This window comes from Ornithodoros turicata, chromosome 1, assembly GCF_037126465.1.
Source record: "Ornithodoros turicata isolate Travis chromosome 1, ASM3712646v1, whole genome shotgun sequence".
NCBI classification, from domain to species: domain Eukaryota; kingdom Metazoa; phylum Arthropoda; class Arachnida; order Ixodida; family Argasidae; genus Ornithodoros; species Ornithodoros turicata.
The window spans coordinates 199,664,980-199,692,890 of NC_088201.1; the positions used below are offsets into that span (position 1 = coordinate 199,664,980).

The window sequence follows — 27,911 nt, forward strand, 5'->3', positions numbered from 1 at the left end:
CATCTTTTTAAAGGCAATATTTTATTTAATTTACATCACTCACCCTTCATCGTTTGTTAGCTTATCCTTTATTTCCTAATTCTTTTCTTTCTATTTTAGTTTTCTTTTATTTATTTACTTCGGAATGGCAAGAAGACGTCGCGTTTGGCTTACCTTTCCCCCCTTTTTTTTTCTTGTTCTAATAAATATAGCCGCCTTTTATTCTATGGTATAAATACACATTTGCTCGGCATGCTTGTCGCATTACCGGAGGCTACGATAGAAAAGCTTACGTGTAAGAAGAACAATTTGGGTTTCCCAAGAAGCTTCGTGCAGACTTTGTTACTGAACTGTTCGTAGATGTATTCCAGGTCAATCAGTTCGCCGCCGAAAGGGAACGTGATATCTTCCTTGCCGTGACCCAGGACAAAGCAGGCGAAGCAATCTGATGCTCTCGACGAATCCTTCTCAATATCGTCTTTACCTGTTCAGAAACAAAGAAAACGAGATTATTCTTTGGGGTTCCTAAAAGGGAAACGTTGGTTTGGGATGCTAGAAGTAAAAAACATGTCTTACACGTTTTGAGCTTTTCGCGGATATCTGCTGGTGTGGAAGCGTGGTAAACTTTAACGTCAAAGCCAATGACGCCACCAAATACACTTTCTATGGTCTTGGCGTCTGCTTCAGCTCCCGATTGTTCTTGCGTGTCAGGACTCTTCTGCAAATAAACAGCAGCCTGAGATGTTGTGGACGAGTGCTGCCACAAGTGATGTACTGGGATAAGGCGAATCTGCTATGTCTCATTCTTAGAAGACCTACCCGCAAATACGTTAGTTGTTACCGCCATATTAGCAAGCTACTGACAGTATTTGCATTGCACACCTCTTACCTCAGACGCCGTCAACGTTTCATTCAAGCGGAACTCAAGTGCAAAAATATCCCATCGAAAGCATGAATTGCGCTTTCTTTCTCACAAAATTCACAAACGACGCAAATGATCAATCTCGTTCCTTTTCCGTTGGTGTTTTTATGGCATCTTTCATGCAGCGAAGAGAAATATTTGCACTGACCCCTTAATGCGATACATATACAGGGTGTCCACGCTAAGTGTGAACAGATTTTTTTAAAAATATATCAATCACTTTTTCCGAGATGAAATCAATTGCAATATAACATATGCTGAAGGGCACTCCCTAGGGGGGCATTAACAGACTCCTAAGGCAATGTCTTAATTAACTTTCAATAATTAACTTTTTAATTATAAAAGCTACGAAGTTGCTCCAATGACATCTTCGGTCACCAGATACCAAAGCCGTTTTCAGAACAAAAATCCGTTGTTTAGATCGTTCGCAAAAAATTCGTGAAGGAACGCTATTTTTTCTTTATTTTATTCATTGCGCATCTCTAGAGACGCGACTTTCCTTCGCCCCCAATACGAGAGGATGAAAGAGCACACTATCGCCTCTTGCGTCCTGGAAAAAGATTAAAAGAAAACAGAAAATGCAGCCCAAGATAAGGGCAGTCGCGATAGAGTCACCCGATAGATTTGTGTTTGTATTTTGTTTCCGCAAGTTAAAGCTAATCTTCGATGCATGAGGCGGCACTGTGCTCTTTCACTCTCTCACACTGGGGGTAGAGGAAAGCCGCTTCTTCGAAGATGCGCAATAAACCAAATAAAGAAAAAAATGGTGTTCCTTCATGAATTTTTCGCGGACGATCTACCGAACGGATTTTTGTTCTGAAAACGGTTTTGGTATCTGACGACCGAAGAGATCAGATGTTCTCATTGGAGCAACTTCGTAGCTTTTATAATTAAAAAGTTAATTATTGAAAGTTAATTAAGACATTGCCTTAGGAGCCTGTTAATGCCCCCCTAGGGAGTGCCCTTCAGCATATGCTATATTGCAATTGATTTCATCTCGGAAAAAGTGATTGATATATTTTTAAAAAAATCTGTTCACACTTAGTGTGGACACCCTGTATATTTTTTTAATGGACACGGTCTGACCCTGGTACTTGTAGTCGTTACCTGCTGGGTAGGTACCGCATGTATTCATCTAAACAATTGGCGATCCTCGTTTATTCAGCTAACAGCTGTTTTCATACACACAATAAAAACGGCGTAAGCAGAGGGCGAATATGGCGCCCCTTCTAATACGTTCACTAAGTTGCTGCTGAAGTCAAGAAGGGATCACGCCACACAAAAAATTGCCATGAACAAAGCTTTGAAACACAAGTTGAAATTATCGGTGGCGTACAGCGCAAGGTGCATTACTGTATTTCTTTTTTTTACATGTCACAGATAAGAGGAATTCAAGCACATGCGGATCGATTCGTGATGTGATAAACAAAGAACAAAGGAGTGCATGACGGAGAACAACCTGTGCTCAAGGAAAATACATTGATAGTTTTGAAAAATTTTATATGTTGGACATCAGTGCACAAATACGGTGAGTAGCACGAATAACAGCACTATGGCAGCAGTGTTACATGCACTGCTGAGCATGCAGTTCGATAGATTTATGTGGACATGGCCGCTGCCTTCGTTCGAGAGCGAAGAATGATGAAGAAACACGCCAGTTCTGCCTTTATTCCAAGAGGAATTAACGGCCATTACGCAATTCCACGGCGCTACAAGACTACTGTTATACTGAAACACAGGTCATGACACTCATCCCATCCCAAGTTCTAATCAGAGTCAGAAGTTCAAGCTATGGAAAAACTCTGCATGAGCCTGATCGTCCTTTTGCTTCTTCGTAATCAAGTCGCGTTGTCTTCAGCCGTCGCCCCATGGTGAGGTTCATTTACTACCGAGTTAATAAATGTGGTACTGGTTGGAATTCTGCTGTTGTCCCCAGTACAGTCGGTCTTATCAGAATCACCCTGAGCAGTCACCTAAGGCAATCCAACAAGCGAAACGCTGTCGTCATCGGAGTTACTGGAAGGCTATCTGGTGCCCAGTGATTGCGATTCTTGTAACTCTGTAGTCCTAGACGTTTGGAGTTACTCTGTTGCTACAGTTGTTGCTGCAGCAGCATTTGTCTCTCCAGGCCAAGGATCTTACACAAAAGGCAAGTGGTCCGCATGTGCCCGCACTCATTTATTCTGTGACCCGATGGCCCACGACGACCAGAAGAAAGCTGCCCGCTAAAAAAGGAATTAATGAACAATTTCGAATAAAACCAGATTTCCAGGTCTGAGTTCTCCAGATCTTCAAATCTCCAATTTTCTGAGTCTAGAACCAAAATTTTACAATCGTCATGCGAGGAATTTTCTCGGGAGAGAATTTAAACCGAGTGAGTAAGGGAGTACAGCTGCCGCCGCGCCGTGGCAAGCTGCCGCGGGAAGACACAGCGAGCAACTTGAGCAGCGAGCAACTTGACGGAACGACGGCCGGGTCCGAAACACGTCATAGTGACGTGTCGTGCTCCCGCCAGGACCATGCGCCGTGGGATCCCGCATATACTTTCATCAGGAGGATCAGGAGTTGAAATCTCAATGACGCCTGCTACCGCGCGATGGTCGCAGTCTATCGCAGCCGGATACTGTGGTTTTCGCCGACATGCCGAGACGATGTTGGATGGTTGGTTGCCCTGATTCACACCAATATTCGCTGGGCATTTATTGTCATATGCTTCCCAGTGACGAGACGGACATCTTTTGATGGCACAAAGCAATTGGACCTCCGGAATTGAAAGACGGTGCGGTGCCATCTATGATTTATGCATTGATGATTGCACTTATGCATGTGAATGATGCATTTCTATGATTGCGATTATGAAGGGGACGCAGAATCTCTTGAACGTACTGGATACCGAGCTCAGTGTTTAGAACAAGGTGGAGTGCCATCACAATACCTGTCTACACTCGAGAAAGAACATCCACCTAAACGGCGCAAAAGTGTGAGTACTTTTCGTTATTGCGGCTAACAAGGATCGTTTGGTCCAAATGCTATCATATATTTCATGATTCCGTAAATGGGTTAATTCTCATCTGCACGACTTGGAACCTTACGGCCGGTTACGGAACATAAGAGGAAGAGCGAGAGAGTAAAAGACAGAGAGTTACCCAACCTAGTCGCTAAACTCAGGTCATGCGCTGTTGATAAAAATAGACTTCGCATACATGATCATACCAAGCATACTATAATAGAAAATTTATGTAATGTAATGATGTAATATATTGAACATATGTATCCGTTCTTTTGTCTTCAATCATCTGCTTTCGTATTTACGGGTAATTTCCTGGGCGGAGCCTGAAACCCCTGAGGTGAGACAGTGTGATCACTGCAACCTACTATTCAGAACAGACAAATGCTATACAGCATCCTTGCAGATTCCTCTTTGCGGCATTGTTTTTGGCTATCATTCGGGCTCTGTATATTATTCACAAGTTTTTTTTTAAATTTCATTTCAGTTTACCTTATCATGTGCACATATACGATATTGAGTGGGACATTTTCTTGTTTACACCTGAATAAACTAGGTCGCTTTTAAGAGGTGCTGACATTTGTTCCTTATCTTATAATCATTACGCAGGTGGGTTACATCCATTTGCATTCACCTGAATTGGAGTTGCATACTGTGTTATTCTTCTCTCAGTCAAGGGCGGCCCAAGTGTACGGCAGCTAAAGTCTTTCACGGGGGTAACATGGCAGAACAACTCCAGCAAGTAGTCTGCAGTTATCCTCTAAAATAAAGAAACCTACTTTGATGCACGATGTCGTCAGGAGATTTTGTTCTTGCTAAAACTCGGTTCCTTATTTTACATTATCAAAAATAACCTTACCAACCATTACTATATCAGTGGTGCAGTGCGGTGTTCAACCACTTCAGCTTGCACTGGCTTCCTGTGAAGCCTGTGCAGCTATTTCAGCCCCTACTTGCTGATAACTTTGGCGCCAAAAGAGTTGTTAGATGGGCTGTGTGACAGTGTAAAATAGAATACATCTTGTGCTCTCATATGCATAAAAATTCCGCATGTCATATAATGTGTATGTGTAGATGTTTCAGTTATCAGCTCTTGTGTATTCTAGTAAACGTACCATTTTAGCTAAATGGTGACATTTCAGCCGTTTGAGCTTGGTGCCTTCGTCCTTGACACATATTCAAATAGGCGCAGATCCTCGGTGCACCTTGCAACCTGTACAGGGAGTCGTCTCAGTCCAGGTTGCAAGTTGGATAAGTTGATTTACGAAGAAGGCAGATTTCTTGCAGAAGACCAAAAAGCAGTTTATTTGAACTAGTACCAATTACTACTCTTTCTTTTTTTAAAAAATCCAATATATTGGTCATGTAACGTGACCACTGGGCTTTCGCCTCTTTCCAGGTACCTCAACAGGTCACTTCAAGCTGATGTAACACTAGAGTCACTAAATAAGCTACGCTTAGCTTATTTAGTGACTCTATGTAACACCATCGTATAATGTGGCAATGAAGCAGTCGAGCTGATGTCGTTAGTTGATCGTACCTCAGCATGAAGGTTAACTATGGATGTATTACATAGTATTGGAAACCTGGTTGAGCAATAAATGTGTTAAACAACAGTTATCATAAATAAATATGATGTTCAGAATACTCCTACAGAATACACTGCAGTTTAGTCTCCGTAAGCATGGTTTCTGTTAATGCTAACTGCTCACATTTACGACGTGCTCACACTGAATACCTCATACCTCATAGAACACAAATTCTCGCGTGAAACATATTCCTAGGCAAACAATAAGTCATTTCCCTATTGGAAAAACGTCTTGACGTTACCCCAGAAATCCTGAGGTTAACTCAGGATATCTTGAGGTTGTCTGAGGTTACCTCAGAACTGCTTGTGGTTGTTCTGAGGTTACCTCAACAAATTCTGAGGTTCTGCCTCAGGACCTCAGACATCGCTTTCGCTCTTTTGAGGTAACCTCAAGAAATTCTGAGGTTCTACCTCAGAACCGCAGACCTTGCTGTGGTTCTTTTAAGGTTCCGTCGCAAGACCTCAGACCAGGCCGTAGCTCTCCTGCGGTTACCTCGGCGAATCGATATTCAACATAGGGCCTCACACCTTGGTACGCCTTACAGCCTAGGGAATTTCTGTGGGAATTTCTCAAGGGGCCTTTTTGTTGGAGAGGTTCGCAAGGTGTTTTGGAGTAGAATTTAGTTTCATGACTTGTAATTTAAATATGTTACCTTCATTAAGTAGGCAACGTGAATTAAGCATACACCAAACCCTAACGCCAAAACGTGAAATTTCGTAAGTGTCATCCACATAAACCATCAGGAAGGCATAAAGTCAAATATATTCGGTTATAAATTAAAGCTCTGCTAGCGGAAAGAGCCGACAACGAGCGTTACACAAAAATCACAATGAAAGAATTGCTAAAGAGTAAGCGAGCTGGAGATTATAATTCATATTACTAAAACCTGAGGCAAGGGAACTACGAAAACAGCCGGACACTGTCCGCGTGCGTCTGTTTGCGTAGCTCCCTAGTCTCGGGGGTTTTGGTGATATGCAAAGAGAAATAACATTACTCATGTGAATAATACACTACACATCTTTACATGACCAGTCATCTGAAAACACAATGAGGGTAATATAGGGTAAACGGTAGATTGTCACGTGTATATCTATTAGGGGCTATAATGGATAGATACAATTGCAAACAGGAGTTGTTGCGATACTTTCTGCTTCTATGAGCTTCACACCGGTTGGCGTACGCCACAATGAAATGTTGTGCAAAGAATCTACAAAAGATGGAATATTTCGTTTCGTTTGGTTCTGAAAAAAAAAAAAGAAATAAAACAACAACGCGGGAAATATACGTCGGTGTTATTTTTACAGCTCCACTCAGTGGCTTCGCTCCAGCCACGCATCCCTATTTCTCCCTCTTTTCCTTTTTTTCTTTTTCTTCTTTTTTTTTTCTCGGGGGCGGTACACTAAGTTTCCGCTTTTGTAACGAGTTCTCGGAATCGCCTGCCTCTGCTTTGAGCAGTTACGCGCCAGCTTCCATGGCATGCTTGTGTATTTGCTTCATCCTGTGTGCCGCTTATTAATAAGGTGCCATGATGACGTGTGTATACGTGAGTTTCTTGATGACATTCGAGTTGTTACTTCCGTGGACGACGTGATTAATTTTTTCTGAAGGCAACGACCGCAGATATTTTCAATCGGAACACGGAATATCCAGTGCACGCTATTTGCCGGAAGGAAGGCGAGGAAACCCGTGGAAGCTTCTTTCTGGAAGGTACGTGAAGGAAATTTTCTTTTATATAGTTTTTGCTGTATGTGCGTGTGTGCGTGCGTGTGTGTTGTTTCAAAGGAAAATTATGCTTGAATATCTCGCAAATGGAAAGTCACACTTTAGAGGTTGATGTAACTTTTTTCTTAAATTTCTAGTATTTGTGATACCGTATTTGCAGATTCCCTACGATGCATTTCAGATCGATTGCATGTCGCGTGATAGGCACTGAGGATATCGCCAAGGTCTGCAGCGAACGAAAGCGGATAGGAAAACCATCAAGGTGTGAGCCGGACCAGAACAAACGCGGAATAATGTTAGTGTTTACATATCCTGAACGGTGTATTATCGGCACCAAAGTTCTGTCCTTCCGTTGCTTTCTATTCGACACCGTGCCTGAGGGACGTGCTCACCAGACTGTTTATACCACCTTTACATTTTCTTGTTGAAAACGTATACGCATATTATTGGTATGCATAGAGCTTCTAATCTTATTTGGAGACTCTAGGTATGCCTGTTGTTGCAAGCGTCTGCGTTTTGAGTACGGCAATTTACCGTAATGAACTTTTATAGTTTTGTCACTGCGTGGAGCAAATTACTTTGAAGAAGGCGAAGAAACCAGAAAGAAAATGAAGAGAGTCGCGACACTGAACGACAAGCTAAATTGTCTGAAAAATATTTAGAACCTGATGACCTCAATACCAATAAAAAGTATTTGAACACGAAGTCGTTCTGGGTCCCTGAGGTAACCGCAGGGACCCAAACTCTGAGGTAACCCCAGAACCCCAAGCTCTGAGGTAACCCCAGGACCTCAAGCTCTGAGGTAACCTCAGAACCTCAAGCTCTGAGGCAACCACAAGACCTCAAATGTCCCATAATACCTGAAGACCTCAGACTCTGAGGTAACCTCAGGAATTCTTTTCAGTAGGGTTGACAGAAGAAAATATGGCCAGCCCGTCACGTCTGTAAACCACGAAATGCAGAGTAAATCAGAATCACTCAAGGCGCGAAGCTGCTTTGACTAATAATAGTAATCGTAATGAAGGTCACGAGTTAAAACAAGGTAAAAGCAAAACATTACACCAACCAGTCTTTTACATGGATAATTCGTGCAAACAAATCGATCAACGAAGGGGAACAGCTCACAGTCGCACTTCACAACGCACTTTGATTTGTTGTCAGATGCCAACAAGCTAATATAATTGCAACGCCTTGCAAACACCAGACAGTTTCCATCTGGACGGCGATCCAACCAATACACGCGCGGTGAATTGCGGTGAATTGCTAGAGGCCCACGTAACTCGCCAGGAAAAAACTCATAGCGGAGGAGGTGGTCCTTACGTCCCTTGTTGTGAACGGCCGTCGAGCAGAAGACGATCACGTTCGACGAAAAAAGTACAGCTCGCGTGTCATACCTGCCAGCGCAAGTGTATCAAACGATTTACACACACACACACACACACACAACTGTTCATTATAGCGTGTTATCCCAACGCCTGACGAGGAGAAACGTCATGCTTCAGCCCTCAGACGCGACAAGAGACCTTGGGCGTGAGACTGGCAGGCGCAGCACCAGCTAGGGTTCTGAATCCCGTGCCCTTTTTACAATCCCTGGATTTCGGGATGTTGATATGTGGATCACGGGATCCCGGGACGGGATCGGGATTTTTACACAACTATACCCAGAATGTCGTATAGGAATGTATTCACTTGCACATCCACGTTATCACAAATTGCGATATTGTTCGCGTTTTCTGCTCATCCCACCGAACATTCGAGTGGCGAAAAAGCGAGAAAAAAAATGCTCACGGGGCAAAACCTGCGTATTATGTTGAGCATTTGCACAGATTCGGAATATCGACTTTGCAATGAAGTGCGTCTCTTCTTGCCGTCTGCTACGGAATAATTTCTGGCTGGGGCCCAGGAAAAATAAAAAGCCAAATCTTCCTGGTTCTCGACATTTCAACCAGCCTGGCCATTCAATAAATGACGTTGACCTTTTTATTCTTCAATCAAACTTTAGCTCCGATAGAAGAAGGGAACAACGCGAGTCTTGCCTCATTTTGACAGATCAGCGTTTCCATCTTCCAGACCAGCGTTTCATCCTCATTTTGCCTCATGACAGATCAGAGTTCATCTTCAGGACCTCGTCCCACGGCTCCTCCGACGACTACCACGACGACGACAGGACAACCCTGGAGTGCCGGATCCGGTGTGGCCTACACCACAGGAAGCAGACTCCCTCCTTCAACAACGGCAGCGACGGGGAGGCCGCAGCACCACATCGAAGCACGACTGACTAACCGCCGGTGAGCGTAAATTTTCCCAACGAAATAGCGACATATCTCCCGAGACTGAAGCTCCGTCAAGTATGCGATAAGAAAATACGCTACAATTCTCACCCCGCCGCACTCAAACTTTACAAAGAGCAAGAAAAAACTCCTAGAGGGTTGACCATTAAAGTGAACCCGACATTCCCTCTCGATGATAGACTTTCCCGTCAGTGGAATAACATCGTTCAAAATGCCTCTGCTGCGCTACTAATCTCTCATTGCGATGACTCTATTAACAAACTTTCTCGGGAAGCGAAAATCATCCACGATACGACCACATTATCCGACGCCCATCAAGAAGAATTGCCAAAATTTTGCAGGTCCCGTGAACAGCTCGTATCGGGAACTAAACGCAAAAAGCTTGCCAGGGACGGAGTATGCTCACCTATTTCAGCTGATAATAATGAAACGCCCCCAGAAAGGAGCTCGGTAAATAAACAACCGGTCACCTCTACTCAATTATTACTGCCCCAACTTCCACGTGACCATGATGGTGAATTGGATGGTGCGGCCTCTTCCGTCCAACAACGTGTAACTGTATCACAAAACGTTGTGAACTTGTCATCTCGCACCCTCACCGACTCAGAATTCTCACTTCTGAATCGGGGTCTGTCATTCTGCCCCAACAACGCTCAACTAAATGAATATCAACTCCATCTTGATTTGGACAATTTCGCAAGACGTATGCGCCTAAAAGAATATTTTTTCGACAAACCTAACTCCAATCCGAATCCCTTTAAACCAACTTCTGATTTCACACCCGATGCCAACCGCGACAAAGCCCTGGATATGTACATCAAGGCTGTTCAAAGGGATGTACTTGACGCATACAACAATCCATCTAACCGCAAAACTAAACCAAATTAACAGCAAACAGCAGCTGAGCAGCGCAGCCTCTCCGACTTACAGAACTGTGGCGATATCATTATCAAAAGGACATACAAGGGAGGGGCAATCGTAGTGATGAACAAACAGGACTACCTTAACGAGGGCTTCCGACAACTGGGCTGTAACACGTTCTATGAGCCTCTTGACAGTGATCCAACAAATAAGATAGCTGCCGAAATCACCAAAACCCTAAAATCCCTAAAAGCGCGTGAAATAATCGACTCCTGCCTATTTGAATTTCTAGCCCCCCACAACCCTAAACCAGGCAGGTTCTACATGCTATCGAAAATCCATAAACCAGGAAACCCAGGGCGACCTATAGTTTCCTCAATCGGCACCGCCACTGAGAAAATTTCTAGCTTCGTTGACCACCTCCTTAAAGATATACCTCCCCGATTACCCTCATATATTAAGGACACCAATGATTTCCTCTAAATACTTAGGAAATGTGAACCACCCAATGCAAGCTTGCTTGTAACGCTAGACGTTACCTCCCTTTACACTAACATCCCACATGAGGATGGCGTGCTAGCAGCGGAGGCGGCGTATCTGAAGTACTCCGATCGCGCGGTTGACCCATCTGTATTACCAACTCTACTCAACTTGATCCTCAAAAATAATAACTTTGAATTTGACGGCCGCCACTACCTACAAATAAATGGCACAGCTGTGGGAACTAAGATGGCACCAACGTACGCGAATATTTTCATGGGTGCACTAGAGGAAAAATTTCTAGCCGTGCGCGACAAAAAACCTAGTCTATACAAACGCTTCCTGGACGACATGTTCATGGTTTGGCCACACTCCGAAGAAGATCTCACAGGATTCATTCGCGATTTCAACCTGGTACACCCCGCCATGAAGTTCACCCACTCCTTCTCGGCAACGACTGTTAATTTCCTAGATGTAAAAGTAACCTTAACCGAAAAGGGTTTTTCCACTGACCTGTACCGAAAGCCAACCGATGCTCAGCAGTACCTTTCCTTTAACAGTTGCCACCCGCGCCATACTAAACTCGCCATTCTTTATAGCCAGGGACTCCGATACAGGAGGATCTGCTCGGACGACGATGTTCTAAACAAAAACCTCGCGGACTTAGAGCAGACCTTCGTTAATCGTAATTTTCCACCCAGTCTACTAAAAGACGCCCTGTCCAAAGCACGACAAACAGACCGGATGAACTTATTCGGTAAACGCAACGACGAACCCAAGGGCGACCGTGTAAACGTTGTTCTTACCTTTGGTGCAGGCGCGGGTAATATTAACAGTAGCCTCCACCGCCACCATAGCATCCTTCTGCAATCTGAACGGACACGACAAATATTTGCCGAGGAGCCACGAGTTACCTACAGACGTGCCCGCAACCTTTAAGATAGACTAGTCAACTCCAAAGTTCCCAAACCATTAACACCTACGGCGGGATGCCATCCATGCAATGGTAAAAGATGTCAAATATGCAAATCAATGCAAAGCACGGCAGCGGTCAAGAGTACAAACTCCGACTTCTCCCTTAAAATCAATGGCGACTTTGACTGTAACTCCAGTAACATTATTTATATCATTCAATGTACAACATGCTCCGCGCAATATGTAGGTCAAAGTCAAAATTCATTTAGGATTCGATTCAATAACCACCGATCAGATGTTTCGAAAAATGGTAGCCTCCCGGTTTCCCGCCATTTTAGTCGACCCGGTCATTCCATTAATAACGTCGCACTTTTTATTGTAGAGTCAAATTTCACATCCGATCGCTGCAGAGAGCAACGCGAATCGTACTTGATCTACAAATTCCAATCTTTAATAAATGAGGATAAAGGAGTGCTATCAACTGTAAGAAGCATATCCGGATAACTTTTTTTCTGTGTGTCCTCGGAGTGTCTGCTGCCTCTTTTCTTCTTTTCTATACAGCTGGACACAATGACGCTAAGAACACCCCGGACAACAGGTTTTCAACGAGCGCGACCCCAGACCTTTCTGGAACTCCAAGGCTCTGACACGTAATCTCCCCGGCCGATGACCCAGGAACCTTCCGGAATCTTCCAGAACATGACTCACTGACGACTGCCTCGCAGTGGAATTGTACCGGCTGTGACGACACCTTTGTAACCTTTTAGAAGACCTTGTACATAGATTTTCGTCTCAGTCCCGAAGAAGGCGGAGCTTCCGCCGAAACGTAGACTTCACCAGACCCTTAGTTTAAATGCCAGTTTAATAAATAACTTTCCCCCACTCCCTACTTCAGTCTCTGGTGTCTTTTCTCACCTATCTATCTATCTATCTATATATATATATATATATATATATAATAGGAAAAAAATAGCCGGAGCTCTTTGGCTGCACGTATAGCATATGTCTGTAACTCAAACATCGCCATGCCAGTACTGGACAGCTGTTTCGGCCTTCTTGGACCTCATCAGCAGTACGGCGGCAGGCAATGTTTGAGTGGATGGCGTCAGAAGGTCACGTAACACGTGATTCCTCCCGTCAGGGTGAGATAACTCACTCACTGAAAGCCCAGTGCAAAGCCAGTGAAGTATAATAGGAAAAAAATAGCCGGAGCTCTTTGGCTGCACGTATAGCATATGTCTGTAACTCAAACATCGCCATGCCAGTACTGGACAGCTGTTTCGGCCTTCTTGGACCTCATCAGCAGTACGGCGGCAGGCAATGTTTGAGTGGATGGCGTCAGAAGGTCACGTAACACGTGATTCCTCCCGTCAGGGTGAGATAACTCACTCACTGAAAGCCCAGTGCAAAGCCAGTGAAGTATAATAGGAAAAAAATAGCCGGAGCTCTTTGGCTGCACGTATAGCATATGTCTGTAACTCAAACATCGCCATGCCAGTACTGGACAGCTGTTTCGGCCTTCTTGGACCTCATCAGCAGTACGGCGGCAGGCAATGTTTGAGTGGATGGCGTCAGAAGGTCACGTAACACGTGATTCCTCCCGTCAGGGTGAGATAACTCACTCACTGAAAGCCCAGTGCAAAGCCAGTGAAGTATAATAGGAAAAAAATAGCCGGAGCTCTTTGGCTGCACGTATAGCATATGTCTGTAACTCAAACATCGCCATGCCAGTACTGGACAGCTGTTTCGGCCTTCTTGGACCTCATCAGCAGTACGGCGGCAGGCAATGTTTGAGTGGATGGCGTCAGAAGGTCACGTAACACGTGATTCCTCCCGTCAGGGTGAGATAACTCACTCACTGAAAGCCCAGTGCAAAGCCAGTGAAGTATAATAGGAAAAAAATAGCCGGAGCTCTTTGGCTGCACGTATAGCATATGTCTGTAACTCAAACATCGCCATGCCAGTACTGGACAGCTGTTTCGGCCTTCTTGGACCTCATCAGCAGTACGGCGGCAGGCAATGTTTGAGTGGATGGCGTCAGAAGGTCACGTAACACGTGATTCCTCCCGTCAGGGTGAGATAACTCACTCACTGAAAGCCCAGTGCAAAGCCAGTGAAGTATAATAGGAAAAAAATAGCCGGAGCTCTTTGGCTGCACGTATAGCATATGTCTGTAACTCAAACATCGCCATGCCAGTACTGGACAGCTGTTTCGGCCTTCTTGGACCTCATCAGCAGTACGGCGGCAGGCAATGTTTGAGTGGATGGCGTCAGAAGGTCACGTAACACGTGATTCCTCCCGTCAGGGTGAGATAACTCACTCACTGAAAGCCCAGTGCAAAGCCAGTGAAGTATAATAGGAAAAAAATAGCCGGAGCTCTTTGGCTGCACGTATAGCATATGTCTGTAACTCAAACATCGCCATGCCAGTACTGGACAGCTGTTTCGGCCTTCTTGGACCTCATCAGCAGTACGGCGGCAGGCAATGTTTGAGTGGATGGCGTCAGAAGGTCACGTAACACGTGATTCCTCCCGTCAGGGTGAGATAACTCACTCACTGAAAGCCCAGTGCAAAGCCAGTGAAGTATAATAGGAAAAAAATAGCCGGAGCTCTTTGGCTGCACGTATAGCATATGTCTGTAACTCAAACATCGCCATGCCAGTACTGGACAGCTGTTTCGGCCTTCTTGGACCTCATCAGCAGTACGGCGGCAGGCAATGTTTGAGTGGATGGCGTCAGAAGGTCACGTAACACGTGATTCCTCCCGTCAGGGTGAGATAACTCACTCACTGAAAGCCCAGTGCAAAGCCAGTGAAGTATAATAGGAAAAAAATAGCCGGAGCTCTTTGGCTGCACGTATAGCATATGTCTGTAACTCAAACATCGCCATGCCAGTACTGGACAGCTGTTTCGGCCTTCTTGGACCTCATCAGCAGTACGGCGGCAGGCAATGTTTGAGTGGATGGCGTCAGAAGGTCACGTAACACGTGATTCCTCCCGTCAGGGTGAGATAACTCACTCACTGAAAGCCCAGTGCAAAGCCAGTGAAGTATAATAGGAAAAAAATAGCCGGAGCTCTTTGGCTGCACGTATAGCATATGTCTGTAACTCAAACATCGCCATGCCAGTACTGGACAGCTGTTTCGGCCTTCTTGGACCTCATCAGCAGTACGGCGGCAGGCAATGTTTGAGTGGATGGCGTCAGAAGGTCACGTAACACGTGATTCCTCCCGTCAGGGTGAGATAACTCACTCACTGAAAGCCCAGTGCAAAGCCAGTGAAGTATAATAGGAAAAAAATAGCCGGAGCTCTTTGGCTGCACGTATAGCATATGTCTGTAACTCAAACATCGCCATGCCAGTACTGGACAGCTGTTTCGGCCTTCTTGGACCTCATCAGCAGTACGGCGGCAGGCAATGTTTGAGTGGATGGCGTCAGAAGGTCACGTAACACGTGATTCCTCCCGTCAGGGTGAGATAACTCACTCACTGAAAGCCCAGTGCAAAGCCAGTGAAGTATAATAGGAAAAAAATAGCCGGAGCTCTTTGGCTGCACGTATAGCATATGTCTGTAACTCAAACATCGCCATGCCAGTACTGGACAGCTGTTTCGGCCTTCTTGGACCTCATCAGCAGTACGGCGGCAGGCAATGTTTGAGTGGATGGCGTCAGAAGGTCACGTAACACGTGATTCCTCCCGTCAGGGTGAGATAACTCACTCACTGAAAGCCCAGTGCAAAGCCAGTGAAGTATAATAGGAAAAAAATAGCCGGAGCTCTTTGGCTGCACGTATAGCATATGTCTGTAACTCAAACATCGCCATGCCAGTACTGGACAGCTGTTTCGGCCTTCTTGGACCTCATCAGCAGTACGGCGGCAGGCAATGTTTGAGTGGATGGCGTCAGAAGGTCACGTAACACGTGATTCCTCCCGTCAGGGTGAGATAACTCACTCACTGAAAGCCCAGTGCAAAGCCAGTGAAGTATAATAGGAAAAAAATAGCCGGAGCTCTTTGGCTGCACGTATAGCATATGTCTGTAACTCAAACATCGCCATGCCAGTACTGGACAGCTGTTTCGGCCTTCTTGGACCTCATCAGCAGTACGGCGGCAGGCAATGTTTGAGTGGATGGCGTCAGAAGGTCACGTAACACGTGATTCCTCCCGTCAGGGTGAGATAACTCACTCACTGAAAGCCCAGTGCAAAGCCAGTGAAGTATAATAGGAAAAAAATAGCCGGAGCTCTTTGGCTGCACGTATAGCATATGTCTGTAACTCAAACATCGCCATGCCAGTACTGGACAGCTGTTTCGGCCTTCTTGGACCTCATCAGCAGTACGGCGGCAGGCAATGTTTGAGTGGATGGCGTCAGAAGGTCACGTAACACGTGATTCCTCCCGTCAGGGTGAGATAACTCACTCACTGAAAGCCCAGTGCAAAGCCAGTGAAGTATAATAGGAAAAAAATAGCCGGAGCTCTTTGGCTGCACGTATAGCATATGTCTGTAACTCAAACATCGCCATGCCAGTACTGGACAGCTGTTTCGGCCTTCTTGGACCTCATCAGCAGTACGGCGGCAGGCAATGTTTGAGTGGATGGCGTCAGAAGGTCACGTAACACGTGATTCCTCCCGTCAGGGTGAGATAACTCACTCACTGAAAGCCCAGTGCAAAGCCAGTGAAGTATAATAGGAAAAAAATAGCCGGAGCTCTTTGGCTGCACGTATAGCATATGTCTGTAACTCAAACATCGCCATGCCAGTACTGGACAGCTGTTTCGGCCTTCTTGGACCTCATCAGCAGTACGGCGGCAGGCAATGTTTGAGTGGATGGCGTCAGAAGGTCACGTAACACGTGATTCCTCCCGTCAGGGTGAGATAACTCACTCACTGAAAGCCCAGTGCAAAGCCAGTGAAGTATAATAGGAAAAAAATAGCCGGAGCTCTTTGGCTGCACGTATAGCATATGTCTGTAACTCAAACATCGCCATGCCAGTACTGGACAGCTGTTTCGGCCTTCTTGGACCTCATCAGCAGTACGGCGGCAGGCAATGTTTGAGTGGATGGCGTCAGAAGGTCACGTAACACGTGATTCCTCCCGTCAGGGTGAGATAACTCACTCACTGAAAGCCCAGTGCAAAGCCAGTGAAGTATAATAGGAAAAAAATAGCCGGAGCTCTTTGGCTGCACGTATAGCATATGTCTGTAACTCAAACATCGCCATGCCAGTACTGGACAGCTGTTTCGGCCTTCTTGGACCTCATCAGCAGTACGGCGGCAGGCAATGTTTGAGTGGATGGCGTCAGAAGGTCACGTAACACGTGATTCCTCCCGTCAGGGTGAGATAACTCACTCACTGAAAGCCCAGTGCAAAGCCAGTGAAGTATAATAGGAAAAAAATAGCCGGAGCTCTTTGGCTGCACGTATAGCATATGTCTGTAACTCAAACATCGCCATGCCAGTACTGGACAGCTGTTTCGGCCTTCTTGGACCTCATCAGCAGTACGGCGGCAGGCAATGTTTGAGTGGATGGCGTCAGAAGGTCACGTAACACGTGATTCCTCCCGTCAGGGTGAGATAACTCACTCACTGAAAGCCCAGTGCAAAGCCAGTGAAGTATAATAGGAAAAAAATAGCCGGAGCTCTTTGGCTGCACGTATAGCATATGTCTGTAACTCAAACATCGCCATGCCAGTACTGGACAGCTGTTTCGGCCTTCTTGGACCTCATCAGCAGTACGGCGGCAGGCAATGTTTGAGTGGATGGCGTCAGAAGGTCACGTAACACGTGATTCCTCCCGTCAGGGTGAGATAACTCACTCACTGAAAGCCCAGTGCAAAGCCAGTGAAGTATAATAGGAAAAAAATAGCCGGAGCTCTTTGGCTGCACGTATAGCATATGTCTGTAACTCAAACATCGCCATGCCAGTACTGGACAGCTGTTTCGGCCTTCTTGGACCTCATCAGCAGTACGGCGGCAGGCAATGTTTGAGTGGATGGCGTCAGAAGGTCACGTAACACGTGATTCCTCCCGTCAGGGTGAGATAACTCACTCACTGAAAGCCCAGTGCAAAGCCAGTGAAGTATAATAGGAAAAAAATAGCCGGAGCTCTTTGGCTGCACGTATAGCATATGTCTGTAACTCAAACATCGCCATGCCAGTACTGGACAGCTGTTTCGGCCTTCTTGGACCTCATCAGCAGTACGGCGGCAGGCAATGTTTGAGTGGATGGCGTCAGAAGGTCACGTAACACGTGATTCCTCCCGTCAGGGTGAGATAACTCACTCACTGAAAGCCCAGTGCAAAGCCAGTGAAGTATAATAGGAAAAAAATAGCCGGAGCTCTTTGGCTGCACGTATAGCATATGTCTGTAACTCAAACATCGCCATGCCAGTACTGGACAGCTGTTTCGGCCTTCTTGGACCTCATCAGCAGTACGGCGGCAGGCAATGTTTGAGTGGATGGCGTCAGAAGGTCACGTAACACGTGATTCCTCCCGTCAGGGTGAGATAACTCACTCACTGAAAGCCCAGTGCAAAGCCAGTGAAGTATAATAGGAAAAAAATAGCCGGAGCTCTTTGGCTGCACGTATAGCATATGTCTGTAACTCAAACATCGCCATGCCAGTACTGGACAGCTGTTTCGGCCTTCTTGGACCTCATCAGCAGTACGGCGGCAGGCAATGTTTGAGTGGATGGCGTCAGAAGGTCACGTAACACGTGATTCCTCCCGTCAGGGTGAGATAACTCACTCACTGAAAGCCCAGTGCAAAGCCAGTGAAGTATAATAGGAAAAAAATAGCCGGAGCTCTTTGGCTGCACGTATAGCATATGTCTGTAACTCAAACATCGCCATGCCAGTACTGGACAGCTGTTTCGGCCTTCTTGGACCTCATCAGCAGTACGGCGGCAGGCAATGTTTGAGTGGATGGCGTCAGAAGGTCACGTAACACGTGATTCCTCCCGTCAGGGTGAGATAACTCACTCACTGAAAGCCCAGTGCAAAGCCAGTGAAGTATAATAGGAAAAAAATAGCCGGAGCTCTTTGGCTGCACGTATAGCATATGTCTGTAACTCAAACATCGCCATGCCAGTACTGGACAGCTGTTTCGGCCTTCTTGGACCTCATCAGCAGTACGGCGGCAGGCAATGTTTGAGTGGATGGCGTCAGAAGGTCACGTAACACGTGATTCCTCCCGTCAGGGTGAGATAACTCACTCACTGAAAGCCCAGTGCAAAGCCAGTGAAGTATAATAGGAAAAAAATAGCCGGAGCTCTTTGGCTGCACGTATAGCATATGTCTGTAACTCAAACATCGCCATGCCAGTACTGGACAGCTGTTTCGGCCTTCTTGGACCTCATCAGCAGTACGGCGGCAGGCAATGTTTGAGTGGATGGCGTCAGAAGGTCACGTAACACGTGATTCCTCCCGTCAGGGTGAGATAACTCACTCACTGAAAGCCCAGTGCAAAGCCAGTGAAGTATAATAGGAAAAAAATAGCCGGAGCTCTTTGGCTGCACGTATATATATATATATATATATATATATATATATATATATATATTTACAGATTAGGCCTGCACGTAGAGAAACAGATACTCATGGAACGATGCGACAGCACCAGCATATATATATGACAGTATATATATATGACAGACATCATATATATATATATATATATATATATATATACGCAGCAGTATGCCTGCCTGCGTACTGCTGATGATGGCCCAACAAGGCCGAAACAGCTGTCCAGTACTGGCATGGCGACGTTTGACTTACAAACACATGCTATACATGCAGCCAAAGAGCTCTTGCTAATTTTCCTCCTTATATATATATATATATATATGTTTGTAACTCAAACGTCGCCATGCCAGTACTGGACAGCTGTTTCGGCCTTGTTGGGTCATCATCAGCAGTACGCAGGCAGGCAACGTTTGAGTGGATGGCGTCAGAAGGTCAGAAACTCACTCACTGAAAGCCCAGTGCAAAGCCAGTGAAGCATAAAATGAAAAAAATCATAACAAACCTAACAAATAAATAACCTAACAAATTCATAACCTAACAAATAGGTTAATATATCGGACGGCTACGAAGTTGAATAAAAGTGAAATAATAAGACTGCTGGCCCGGGAAAAAAAGACTCGTATGAGCTAGAGAGTTGCAACACACTGCATTCGCTTTCTCATGTCAACGCCCACAACTTCACAGTTGACATCTCCGGTGTGATCCTCCTAATTAAAAAGTTAGAAAATTAAATTAATTAATTAATCAGATAATTGCGCGACAAAAAAATACTATTAAATGCTCCAGGTCACTGGTAACACTATGCACTTGGTTTCATTCTTCTGCGATGATTCATTATTTTTTAAAGGTGGGGTCAATCTTAAATGAAACACCCTGTATATATATACTCATGGAACGATGCGACAGCACCAGAGGAGACTGCGTGCAGCCATAGCAGCCATCTTAATCCGTAATTTTGAATTTTAAACACGTCTAGTGTCATTTACTTGTTTCTGTAATGGCTTTTTCCCCGTCATTATATATGACATTTGACGTTTCAAATATACGTATTCGTGAGGATCAAACGAACAAAAAGAGATATCCTGCGGAGAGAGAGATATTCTGCAATATTTCTTGTTGTAGGATTGGAAGACTCCTTCTGATTTCATGGGAGTTTTATGCTACCCTAGGGCTGTTTTCCGCTATGGCTTCCGTAATTCACATGAGTCAGCAGCTAATGTCGTTGTAAAGTGTCGTGGACGACTAGGTTGGTCCGTTTCGGATTGGAAATGATATTTTTCGGGGAAGGTTGCTTGGAACAAAAAGTCGGTTGGACACCGTTCCTTCTCTTTCACTCGTACCATTGAATATTTGTTGCCAATAAAGCCAAAATTTATAATCCCGAAATCCCGGGATTTGGCCTTGAGAAATCCCGGGATTTCGGGATCCCGAACTCCGAATCATAGCACCAGCGTTGCTTGGCATTTTGCAATGCCGGTGACGTAACGGGGGCCAGCAGCACGGCACTGTTGCTGGATCTACAGGAGAGTACGTGCGGGAGAGGGAAATACGGAAGAGAAACTTGAAGCGCTCGCTTCTCGCACAGTGGAGCGATTACGCCCTGAAAAATTTTAGGCATATGAGTTCCTCGGCGGGAAGAACCGTTTCCAGAAAAAAAAATAATGGGGCTTCGGGAAATTTCGTAGTCCCTTTAACCCTCCTTTACAAATAAAATATAGGGGAAAGCGGGGCAAAACGCGGCAGTTTGCCACTTATGCCACCTGGTTTTTAAACGTGCGGTGATAGAGATTAGATATTCCGGTTACGTAGGCGTCCACATGTACCCTGCTACTTAAAATAAAGACGACGATTTCGGTGTGCCCCAAGCAGAGACGAAAAAAAGTGAACTGAGCCTTGGTAAATAACACAGCGGTCCAAACTACACGAATTTTGGCACAGTACTTTTTTCGGTACAGTGAAGTTCAAGCACTGATGCGGCCTGTATTAAGCTACGCGTTTAGGTATTACCGTTGGTTATCCGTCTAACCTTCCACAAACTTTCAAGAGATTGGCTCCTCCCGTTTCTAAGAGGGAATGTTTTTAACAGGGCGACACTCGTTGGGCAAAACGCGACACTTCGTTAATTAGCGGCGTCTCACTTTTAAACGCAATGGAATTCGTTGGATACTTGGACCAAATATCCACTGTAACTCAGCTTAAGATCGACGTGATTGGTGGTGCACAAACATAAAAAGAAATTGCTCAGTCAGGGTTGGTGGACAAGGCAGCCGGAGATAAAGCTCGTATTTTTGTTCGTCTCTCTTTTTCGCTGGTGGAAAAGGAAGAGTTTCCCTCACCCGAACCCCTCCCACGTCGCTCCTCATGGACACCTCCGACAACTCCATCGGAGCGGCTCTCCAGCAAGTGTTGGACGGCGTTGTAGCCACACTCGCCTTCTTATCCCGGAAGCCTTCCGTTACGCAATCCCGCTAGGGAACCTCTCGTCGCACATTCCGCTGTCTGGCATTTCAGGCACTTCTTGAAGGGTCTGAGGTTTGTGACCTGGACTGACCGTAGCACCCTGGTCGACGCTTTCACCTCAGCTAGTTAGAGGTACCGCCCGCACGAAACTCGCCACTTAGCGTACATTGCCGAGGTTTCCACCGACATTCGACACATTAAGGGTACTGCCAACATCACTGGCGACACAATCAGCCAGGTTGAGGAGGTCGGCCCGGCAGCCTGCAGTTCTTACATTTACTCGTCTTGCTCAAGAACAAGCAAACGATCCCGAGATGCAGCACCCTGCTGTCTCGCAGAAGAGCAGCCGCAAGCTGAGAGATGTCACTTTCCTGGCTGCGCAATATCGGTACTCGATCCTCCGGAGCCGCACACCAGTCCTGTCCTATGCCCTTCGTCCCTTTCTTCGACAGCACTCATTTCTTAGCCCACCCTTGTGTGTGTGTGCCTCCACCATTATGATTCTTCGGCGTTCCATATGTCCGGATGCGCGAAAGGACATCCGTCTCTGGGTGCGCGCCTGTACACCGTGTCAGCTCTCGAAATGTCATCGCCACACTGTCACGCCCCTTGGCACTCTTCTATCTCGCACGGACCGTTTCTCAAGGGTACACCTGAACATCGTGGGCACGCTACCTACTGACGTGCGTAGATCGATTTACGCGATGACCTGAACCGGCGCCCATAGCTGACGCCACCGCAGATACCGTCCCGCGCACATTCCTCGGAACACTGATTTCCCGCTCTGGCATCCCTCAAGAGGTTGTGAAGGACAAGGATCAAAAATTCAAAAGTCGCCTCTTCCAGGCTTTATCTCTCTTTGTGGGTAGCACAGGTATCCGAACTTCGGCTTACAGCAATGTCTTGGTCGAGGGCTTTCATCGGCACATGAAGCAGGCCATCATGGCTCACGACAAGCGCACCCGATGTGCCGATATGCTGCCCGTCGTCCTCCTCGGCATACGTTCCGCCGTGAAGCCCAACCTCGCCTGCTCTTCGGCTTAGTTGGTGTACGGCTCTCCTACTCGATTTCACGCCAGCCGTCTCTGCCGAGAATGCTTCTTCTTTTCTCACATGCGTTCGCCGACCTTTTGCGGCCATCCGGTTCACGCCGACCCGCGCCTCAGCTTCACGGTCCTCATTCGTACAGCCCAGCCTGCACTCATCGGCACACATTTTTTTGCGAAAGTTTCGCATTGGCCGCTCTCTAGAGCCTCCCCATTCTGGACCCTATAAAGTGATCCGACGAGGTCCCAAGACCTTCATTATCGACGTTCTTTGTACAACCCAGTCGGCCTCCATTGACCGTCTTAAGCCCGCCTTCCAAGACCACCCACCTCCACACATCATCGCCCTCGTCCGCTCATAGGGCTGTTCGGCAGGGCAAGAGGGCGCTCCTGTTTACGGCAGTCAGCGCCACTTGTGGCGACTGTGCTAAGTTTTCCAAAGTAGCGTGTTCTCTCATCACGCACATGGTATGTGCTGTGTCAGAATGACGAAGTTGTGTTACGTTTTTGAATAAGGTATAAGTGACCGAGGACTGTTTTCTCATCAAGTCGGAAGAAGGGAAACCGTCAACAGCGCGCGTTTTCGGCGCAAGGCAGAATATTATCAGACAGTCTCGAAATACGGGTAAAATGTGCCTCCCAGGTGCCGTAGCTGTACTAGCACTGAGCGAAACCTGAAATGAATGGAACGAGCTCTACGGATGTTTGTCAGCAGCCAGTAGTTGGCTCTTTTTATGGGCGTCACATTCTTTCTTTTCCCCCTTTGCTTACTCCAACCAAGGCTACCACTTTTCAGATATCCGTGACTGTTTGGGAAGAGAGGAATATGGGAGTCAGATCACAACAGTCATCAGAAGAAGAAGTTAGATGCCCCTGCGGCTGAGATTATTAACTTTGAGACACTTTTGACACAGTGTGAATGAGACCTAACTTAATGAGAGACATGTCTCAAGTACAACACAACTTTCATAATCCAAGTACCAACTGCAATGACTCCCACTGGATCCTGCGTGGGTACGATGATTTTGGGGATCACATGCACTCGCGACATCTTATACTTCTATGCTTGCCAAGTACTCGCTATTTAGGAATTTGTTCCATCTATATCTGTACAATATGTAATTAATAATTTAAAAAATAAATGCATAATCCCCATTACTGATGATTTTCACATAGTACTAGGCAACCGAGACATAGCTCTACGTGTATGACAAAATGGCGTAGACACAGGCGAGCTGCTGGACGAAATTTATGAAATAAGAACCTGAGCGTGGGGCACGAAGAAGATACAAAGGCAGAACAGCTCAAGTTTATAAGCTTGCAGAATCACACATCCATCAGCTTCAGTTTGAATGTAAAAAAAAAAAAGAGAATAAAAAGAGGTATAATACAGGTGCGCTCCGGTGTCTTTTTTGCAGTTCGTGCATTTAATAACAGTGACGTGATTTAGGCTTTTATTTTTATCGTTCCCCGGGCTGTACATTCTCAGATATTGCACGGAAACAAGTAGAATATCGTGCACAGCGCATGTACGTATTCTTCGTCTGTCGAGTCCACTCTCAAACTTTTCCTCCCAGTACCATCAGGAGAGAGAGGCAGCGCGAGTGCCGCGCTGCCAAACTCTAGGCGAACGTCCCTACCGGCGCCAGACAGAGTCTCTAAGCCTCCCAGCGAGTCCGTGACGTGGGCCGTCACTCTCACATCATCCGCTCCCTCGGGCAACACCACCTAGATGCAGAAAGCCTGTGCGCTCTTTGACGTGACGTAACAATTAAGGGTCAGCCAGTCAGGATCGTGTTTTCAACGGCCGCAGCCAGTCACGCACGTGGTTTCAGCGGTTGTGGCCATGGAGAAGAACCACCGTCGTCTGCGAGTTGTCATTGAACGTCCCCGCGTACAAAATGCTAAAACTTGGAAATAAAGCGCCAAACGGTCTCAGTCTTTCTCAAAACTGATTGCACTTGCGCTTTTTGTCTAAATATTTAGGTCTGCAGGTTACAGGTGATGTGCAATCATTTGCGAGTTCTTGAATTCGCAGAACGGTGAATCGTAATAGCAGACGAATTCTGGCTTTATATGTCCACATAGCGAGGGAGGGAGAGGAGGCAATGCGCAGGCTTTCTTTATCTAAGTGGCGTTGGCTCGGCCGTTCTCAGTGACCTCTGCTCTGCAAGGGTAGAGCTCCTGTTGTTCCACAGACGTCGACACCCTCGTGCCGTACCGGTTATACTTTAGGTGTGTGGGAAGCGCGAAATAAAACCATTAATTTCTTAAGACCAGCTGGCGGCTCCAAACCTTCTTTCACGCCCTCTGTAACAAGCTCTTTGATGACAAACTTTTTGAGTTTTTTAACATATTCTTGGTTAAACGTAGGTTTGATCTCCGTGCTGTGGAAATTTGGGGACCGTCCACATTCCTACAATGCATTGCCAAGATTCCATAGGGCGTCAAAACTCTGTCCTTGGCTCCTTGCGTTTCATTGTGGCTATCAAATACTATTTACCCAACCCATGTCAAAACAGTACGAAACACGAATTTATAAATAGTATCAGATGATTGCATTGTACATACCTCCCCCCATCATAGGCAATTTGGACTTGGCTTGAACAACCTGATCCTATCCCTTAAATGCGCATCAGCATCAGGGAGGAAAAGCAAGGGTCATGGATAGAAAAGGCACGCGCAACGCACGCACGGGCGCGCGCGCGCACGCACGCACACACGCACACACACGCACACACACACACACACACACACACACACACACATAAAATAAGTAGCTAAATGTACAACTCATGAACACTTGCCAAAACATGCCATCAGCACTTGCACAGTTGCGTGCAACTGTCTGGCATTGCACGCTCCTTAGACGTTCTCGCTCGATTTGTTGAAAACGGGAGGCAGGACCTTTTTTTCCCTTATGTTCCGAATAATTGACAGTACAAAGAAACCGTACCCCTCGCATTTTCCTCAAATCAAGGGAGAGAACGGTGTCATTTGGAATGATGGTTGGCTAGGAGCGTGCTATGTGGTGTAGCTAATTTTTAAGAGTGTACCCTACTATGAAAAAATGGCTAGGAAGCAAGCGAGCTGGTGAAGATGATGCATGTACCCTACTAGTTCGCAGCCCTCGCGGCGTATTCGTCATCATCCATGATAAGAGCACGCTATCTCACCTACGGAACGACAGAACCGCCAGCCCTCTTTACCAGTCGCTTTGAGAACGAATACCAAAGAGTCTCTTGCGGCCGTTCCTTATCTTCCGTCACCCCCGTGTGTCAACCAGGCGGATGAACACGAAATTGACGGCCGGATTGCTGACCCAAACAGCGCATTGGTGCACTGCTATGCGCAAGAAATATGTAAACCGACACCAATTAATTACTCGAAAAAATCACTAAGTGTGGATGCGTTTTTTTTTCTCGGAATATTTTTCGCTGAAGGTCCCGATGCGTAAAACAGATATTCCGTAATCGTGCGAAGTAAATGTTAAACGTTAGTATGGTCACTTAATTAGTGAGCGTATGCAAAGGAGCCGCTCACTACTCAGTTCATGGCCGATGTCCCAAGGATCTCCACCAAAAAGAAATTTCTTCGATGGCGCCCCCTGTTCACGAAGTATTCAGCCGGGGGATTTTCGTGAAACACCCTGTATACAAGAAATTATGCCGAGAAAGAATTAGCCGTATATCTATACAGGCTTTTGTTCCCCCGGCATTTGAAATCTTACACATTGTACTCAATGGGACAGAGGTAGATTTTAGAAGTAGAAGGAGCTCCACCGTGATTTCACAGTTTTTACATCGAAAGCTATCCCCTTTAGGTAAAGTTTCACTGAAGTTTCACAATCAGTGGGACCATCGACTCTAAAGTGATTGTCGTGATTCTGTAGAGAGAAAATTTTGTACTCGAGGGCACGAAAGTGCGACTAAAATGTGAGATGCCTCACTTAGAGAGGGCTTAGCCTAACGACACTTCCACATGTAGCAAAGCCGTATGTGTGTTTGAGCACGTGTAAATGGGAGGAGGAACGAAACTCGGAAGGGAGGGGAATTATTTAGAGTTCAGCGCGTATTCTCCTCTGACAAAAGGGAGTGCAAGATAGGTTTCAGAAAAACATCTACAAAGTAAAGGTGTGGTTTCACGGCCAAAGAGGCTGAAAAACATTCCTCCTAGGCAGCACAATGTACTGAAAGTGGAGTGCAATGGGGGCGAACGGGAAAATGGAAGGATATGAACAAACCCGTGAAACTACAGGATATTGATAAGACACATACCGTCCACTCCCTTGCACTCGACTTTCAGTACATTGTGCTGCCTGGGTGGTGACTGCGGCTTTAAAAACAGAAAAGACAACGCTCCCGACGCAGCGTTGCCCCGAGGTTCGCGTTCTGGGAAATCGAATGCTCTGTTCAAAATAGTGTCATTTCTTAAACTCTTTTACACATTATAATTTGGCGGTAAAAAAGATGTTCAAAGTTCTTATAGCTCTAGTGTACTGTTATTGTCACGTGGTCTGCCTGCCGAAGATCCCCTTTGATCTTTACCTTATCTGTGACCGTCGTGTGTTTTGCATGTATGTAATGTATGCTTATTTTTATTTTTTGTTTAATTTTTATTTTTTCTTCGCAGCACCACCGGGAGGCTTGGTTCCCTCCCGTATGAAATTTGATGGGTTCCTTAATGCTGTCAGCTTCTATATTTTGTCCAACGGCGTTATATACCTCTGTTTAGGAGAAGCGAACGCAAGTCATCATGTGTACACTTGTATCTGCGACAACATGCATAAATTGTGCAATTGTGCATTGCCCCTGCTATGGCTGGCAGTGTCATTCACGAACAAAATCTAAATGTCATCTAAGTAAGTCATATGCCTCCATGTTCAACTTACTTAAGTGCACAAGTGCATCGAATACAACTAGGACCTGGCGCATTTAATCCTGTAGCGTCATGTTTTCTTGACTTCAAGCTGATCATGGCGACGTACCTGTGCAGAAACCATCCTTCCTGCAGAAATCCTTCCTTCAAGGAAATGCTCGAAGGCATGCATAGTTCTCTGCAACAGCCTGCTTATTTTAGCGGCGTGTTTTGCGCGTAAAATAGTGCACCCTG

At 46.0% G+C, this 27,911-nt stretch overlaps 1 protein-coding gene across 3 annotated transcripts in view; it reads right to left on the reverse strand.

The window, feature by feature from the left end:
* Nucleotides 1–27,911, reverse strand: part of LOC135378940 (caspase-7-like) — a 314,482-nt gene that overhangs the window by 201,208 nt on the left and 85,363 nt on the right. For all 3 annotated transcript variants that reach the window (XM_064612122.1, XM_064612123.1, XM_064612125.1), the window contains exons 5-6: nucleotides 556–697; nucleotides 273–463 (exon numbers count right to left, since the gene is read on the reverse strand). In XM_064612122.1, the coding sequence (XP_064468192.1) occupies nucleotides 273–463; nucleotides 556–697 (333 nt within the window). The remainder of the gene's footprint in view (nucleotides 1–272; nucleotides 464–555; nucleotides 698–27,911) is intronic.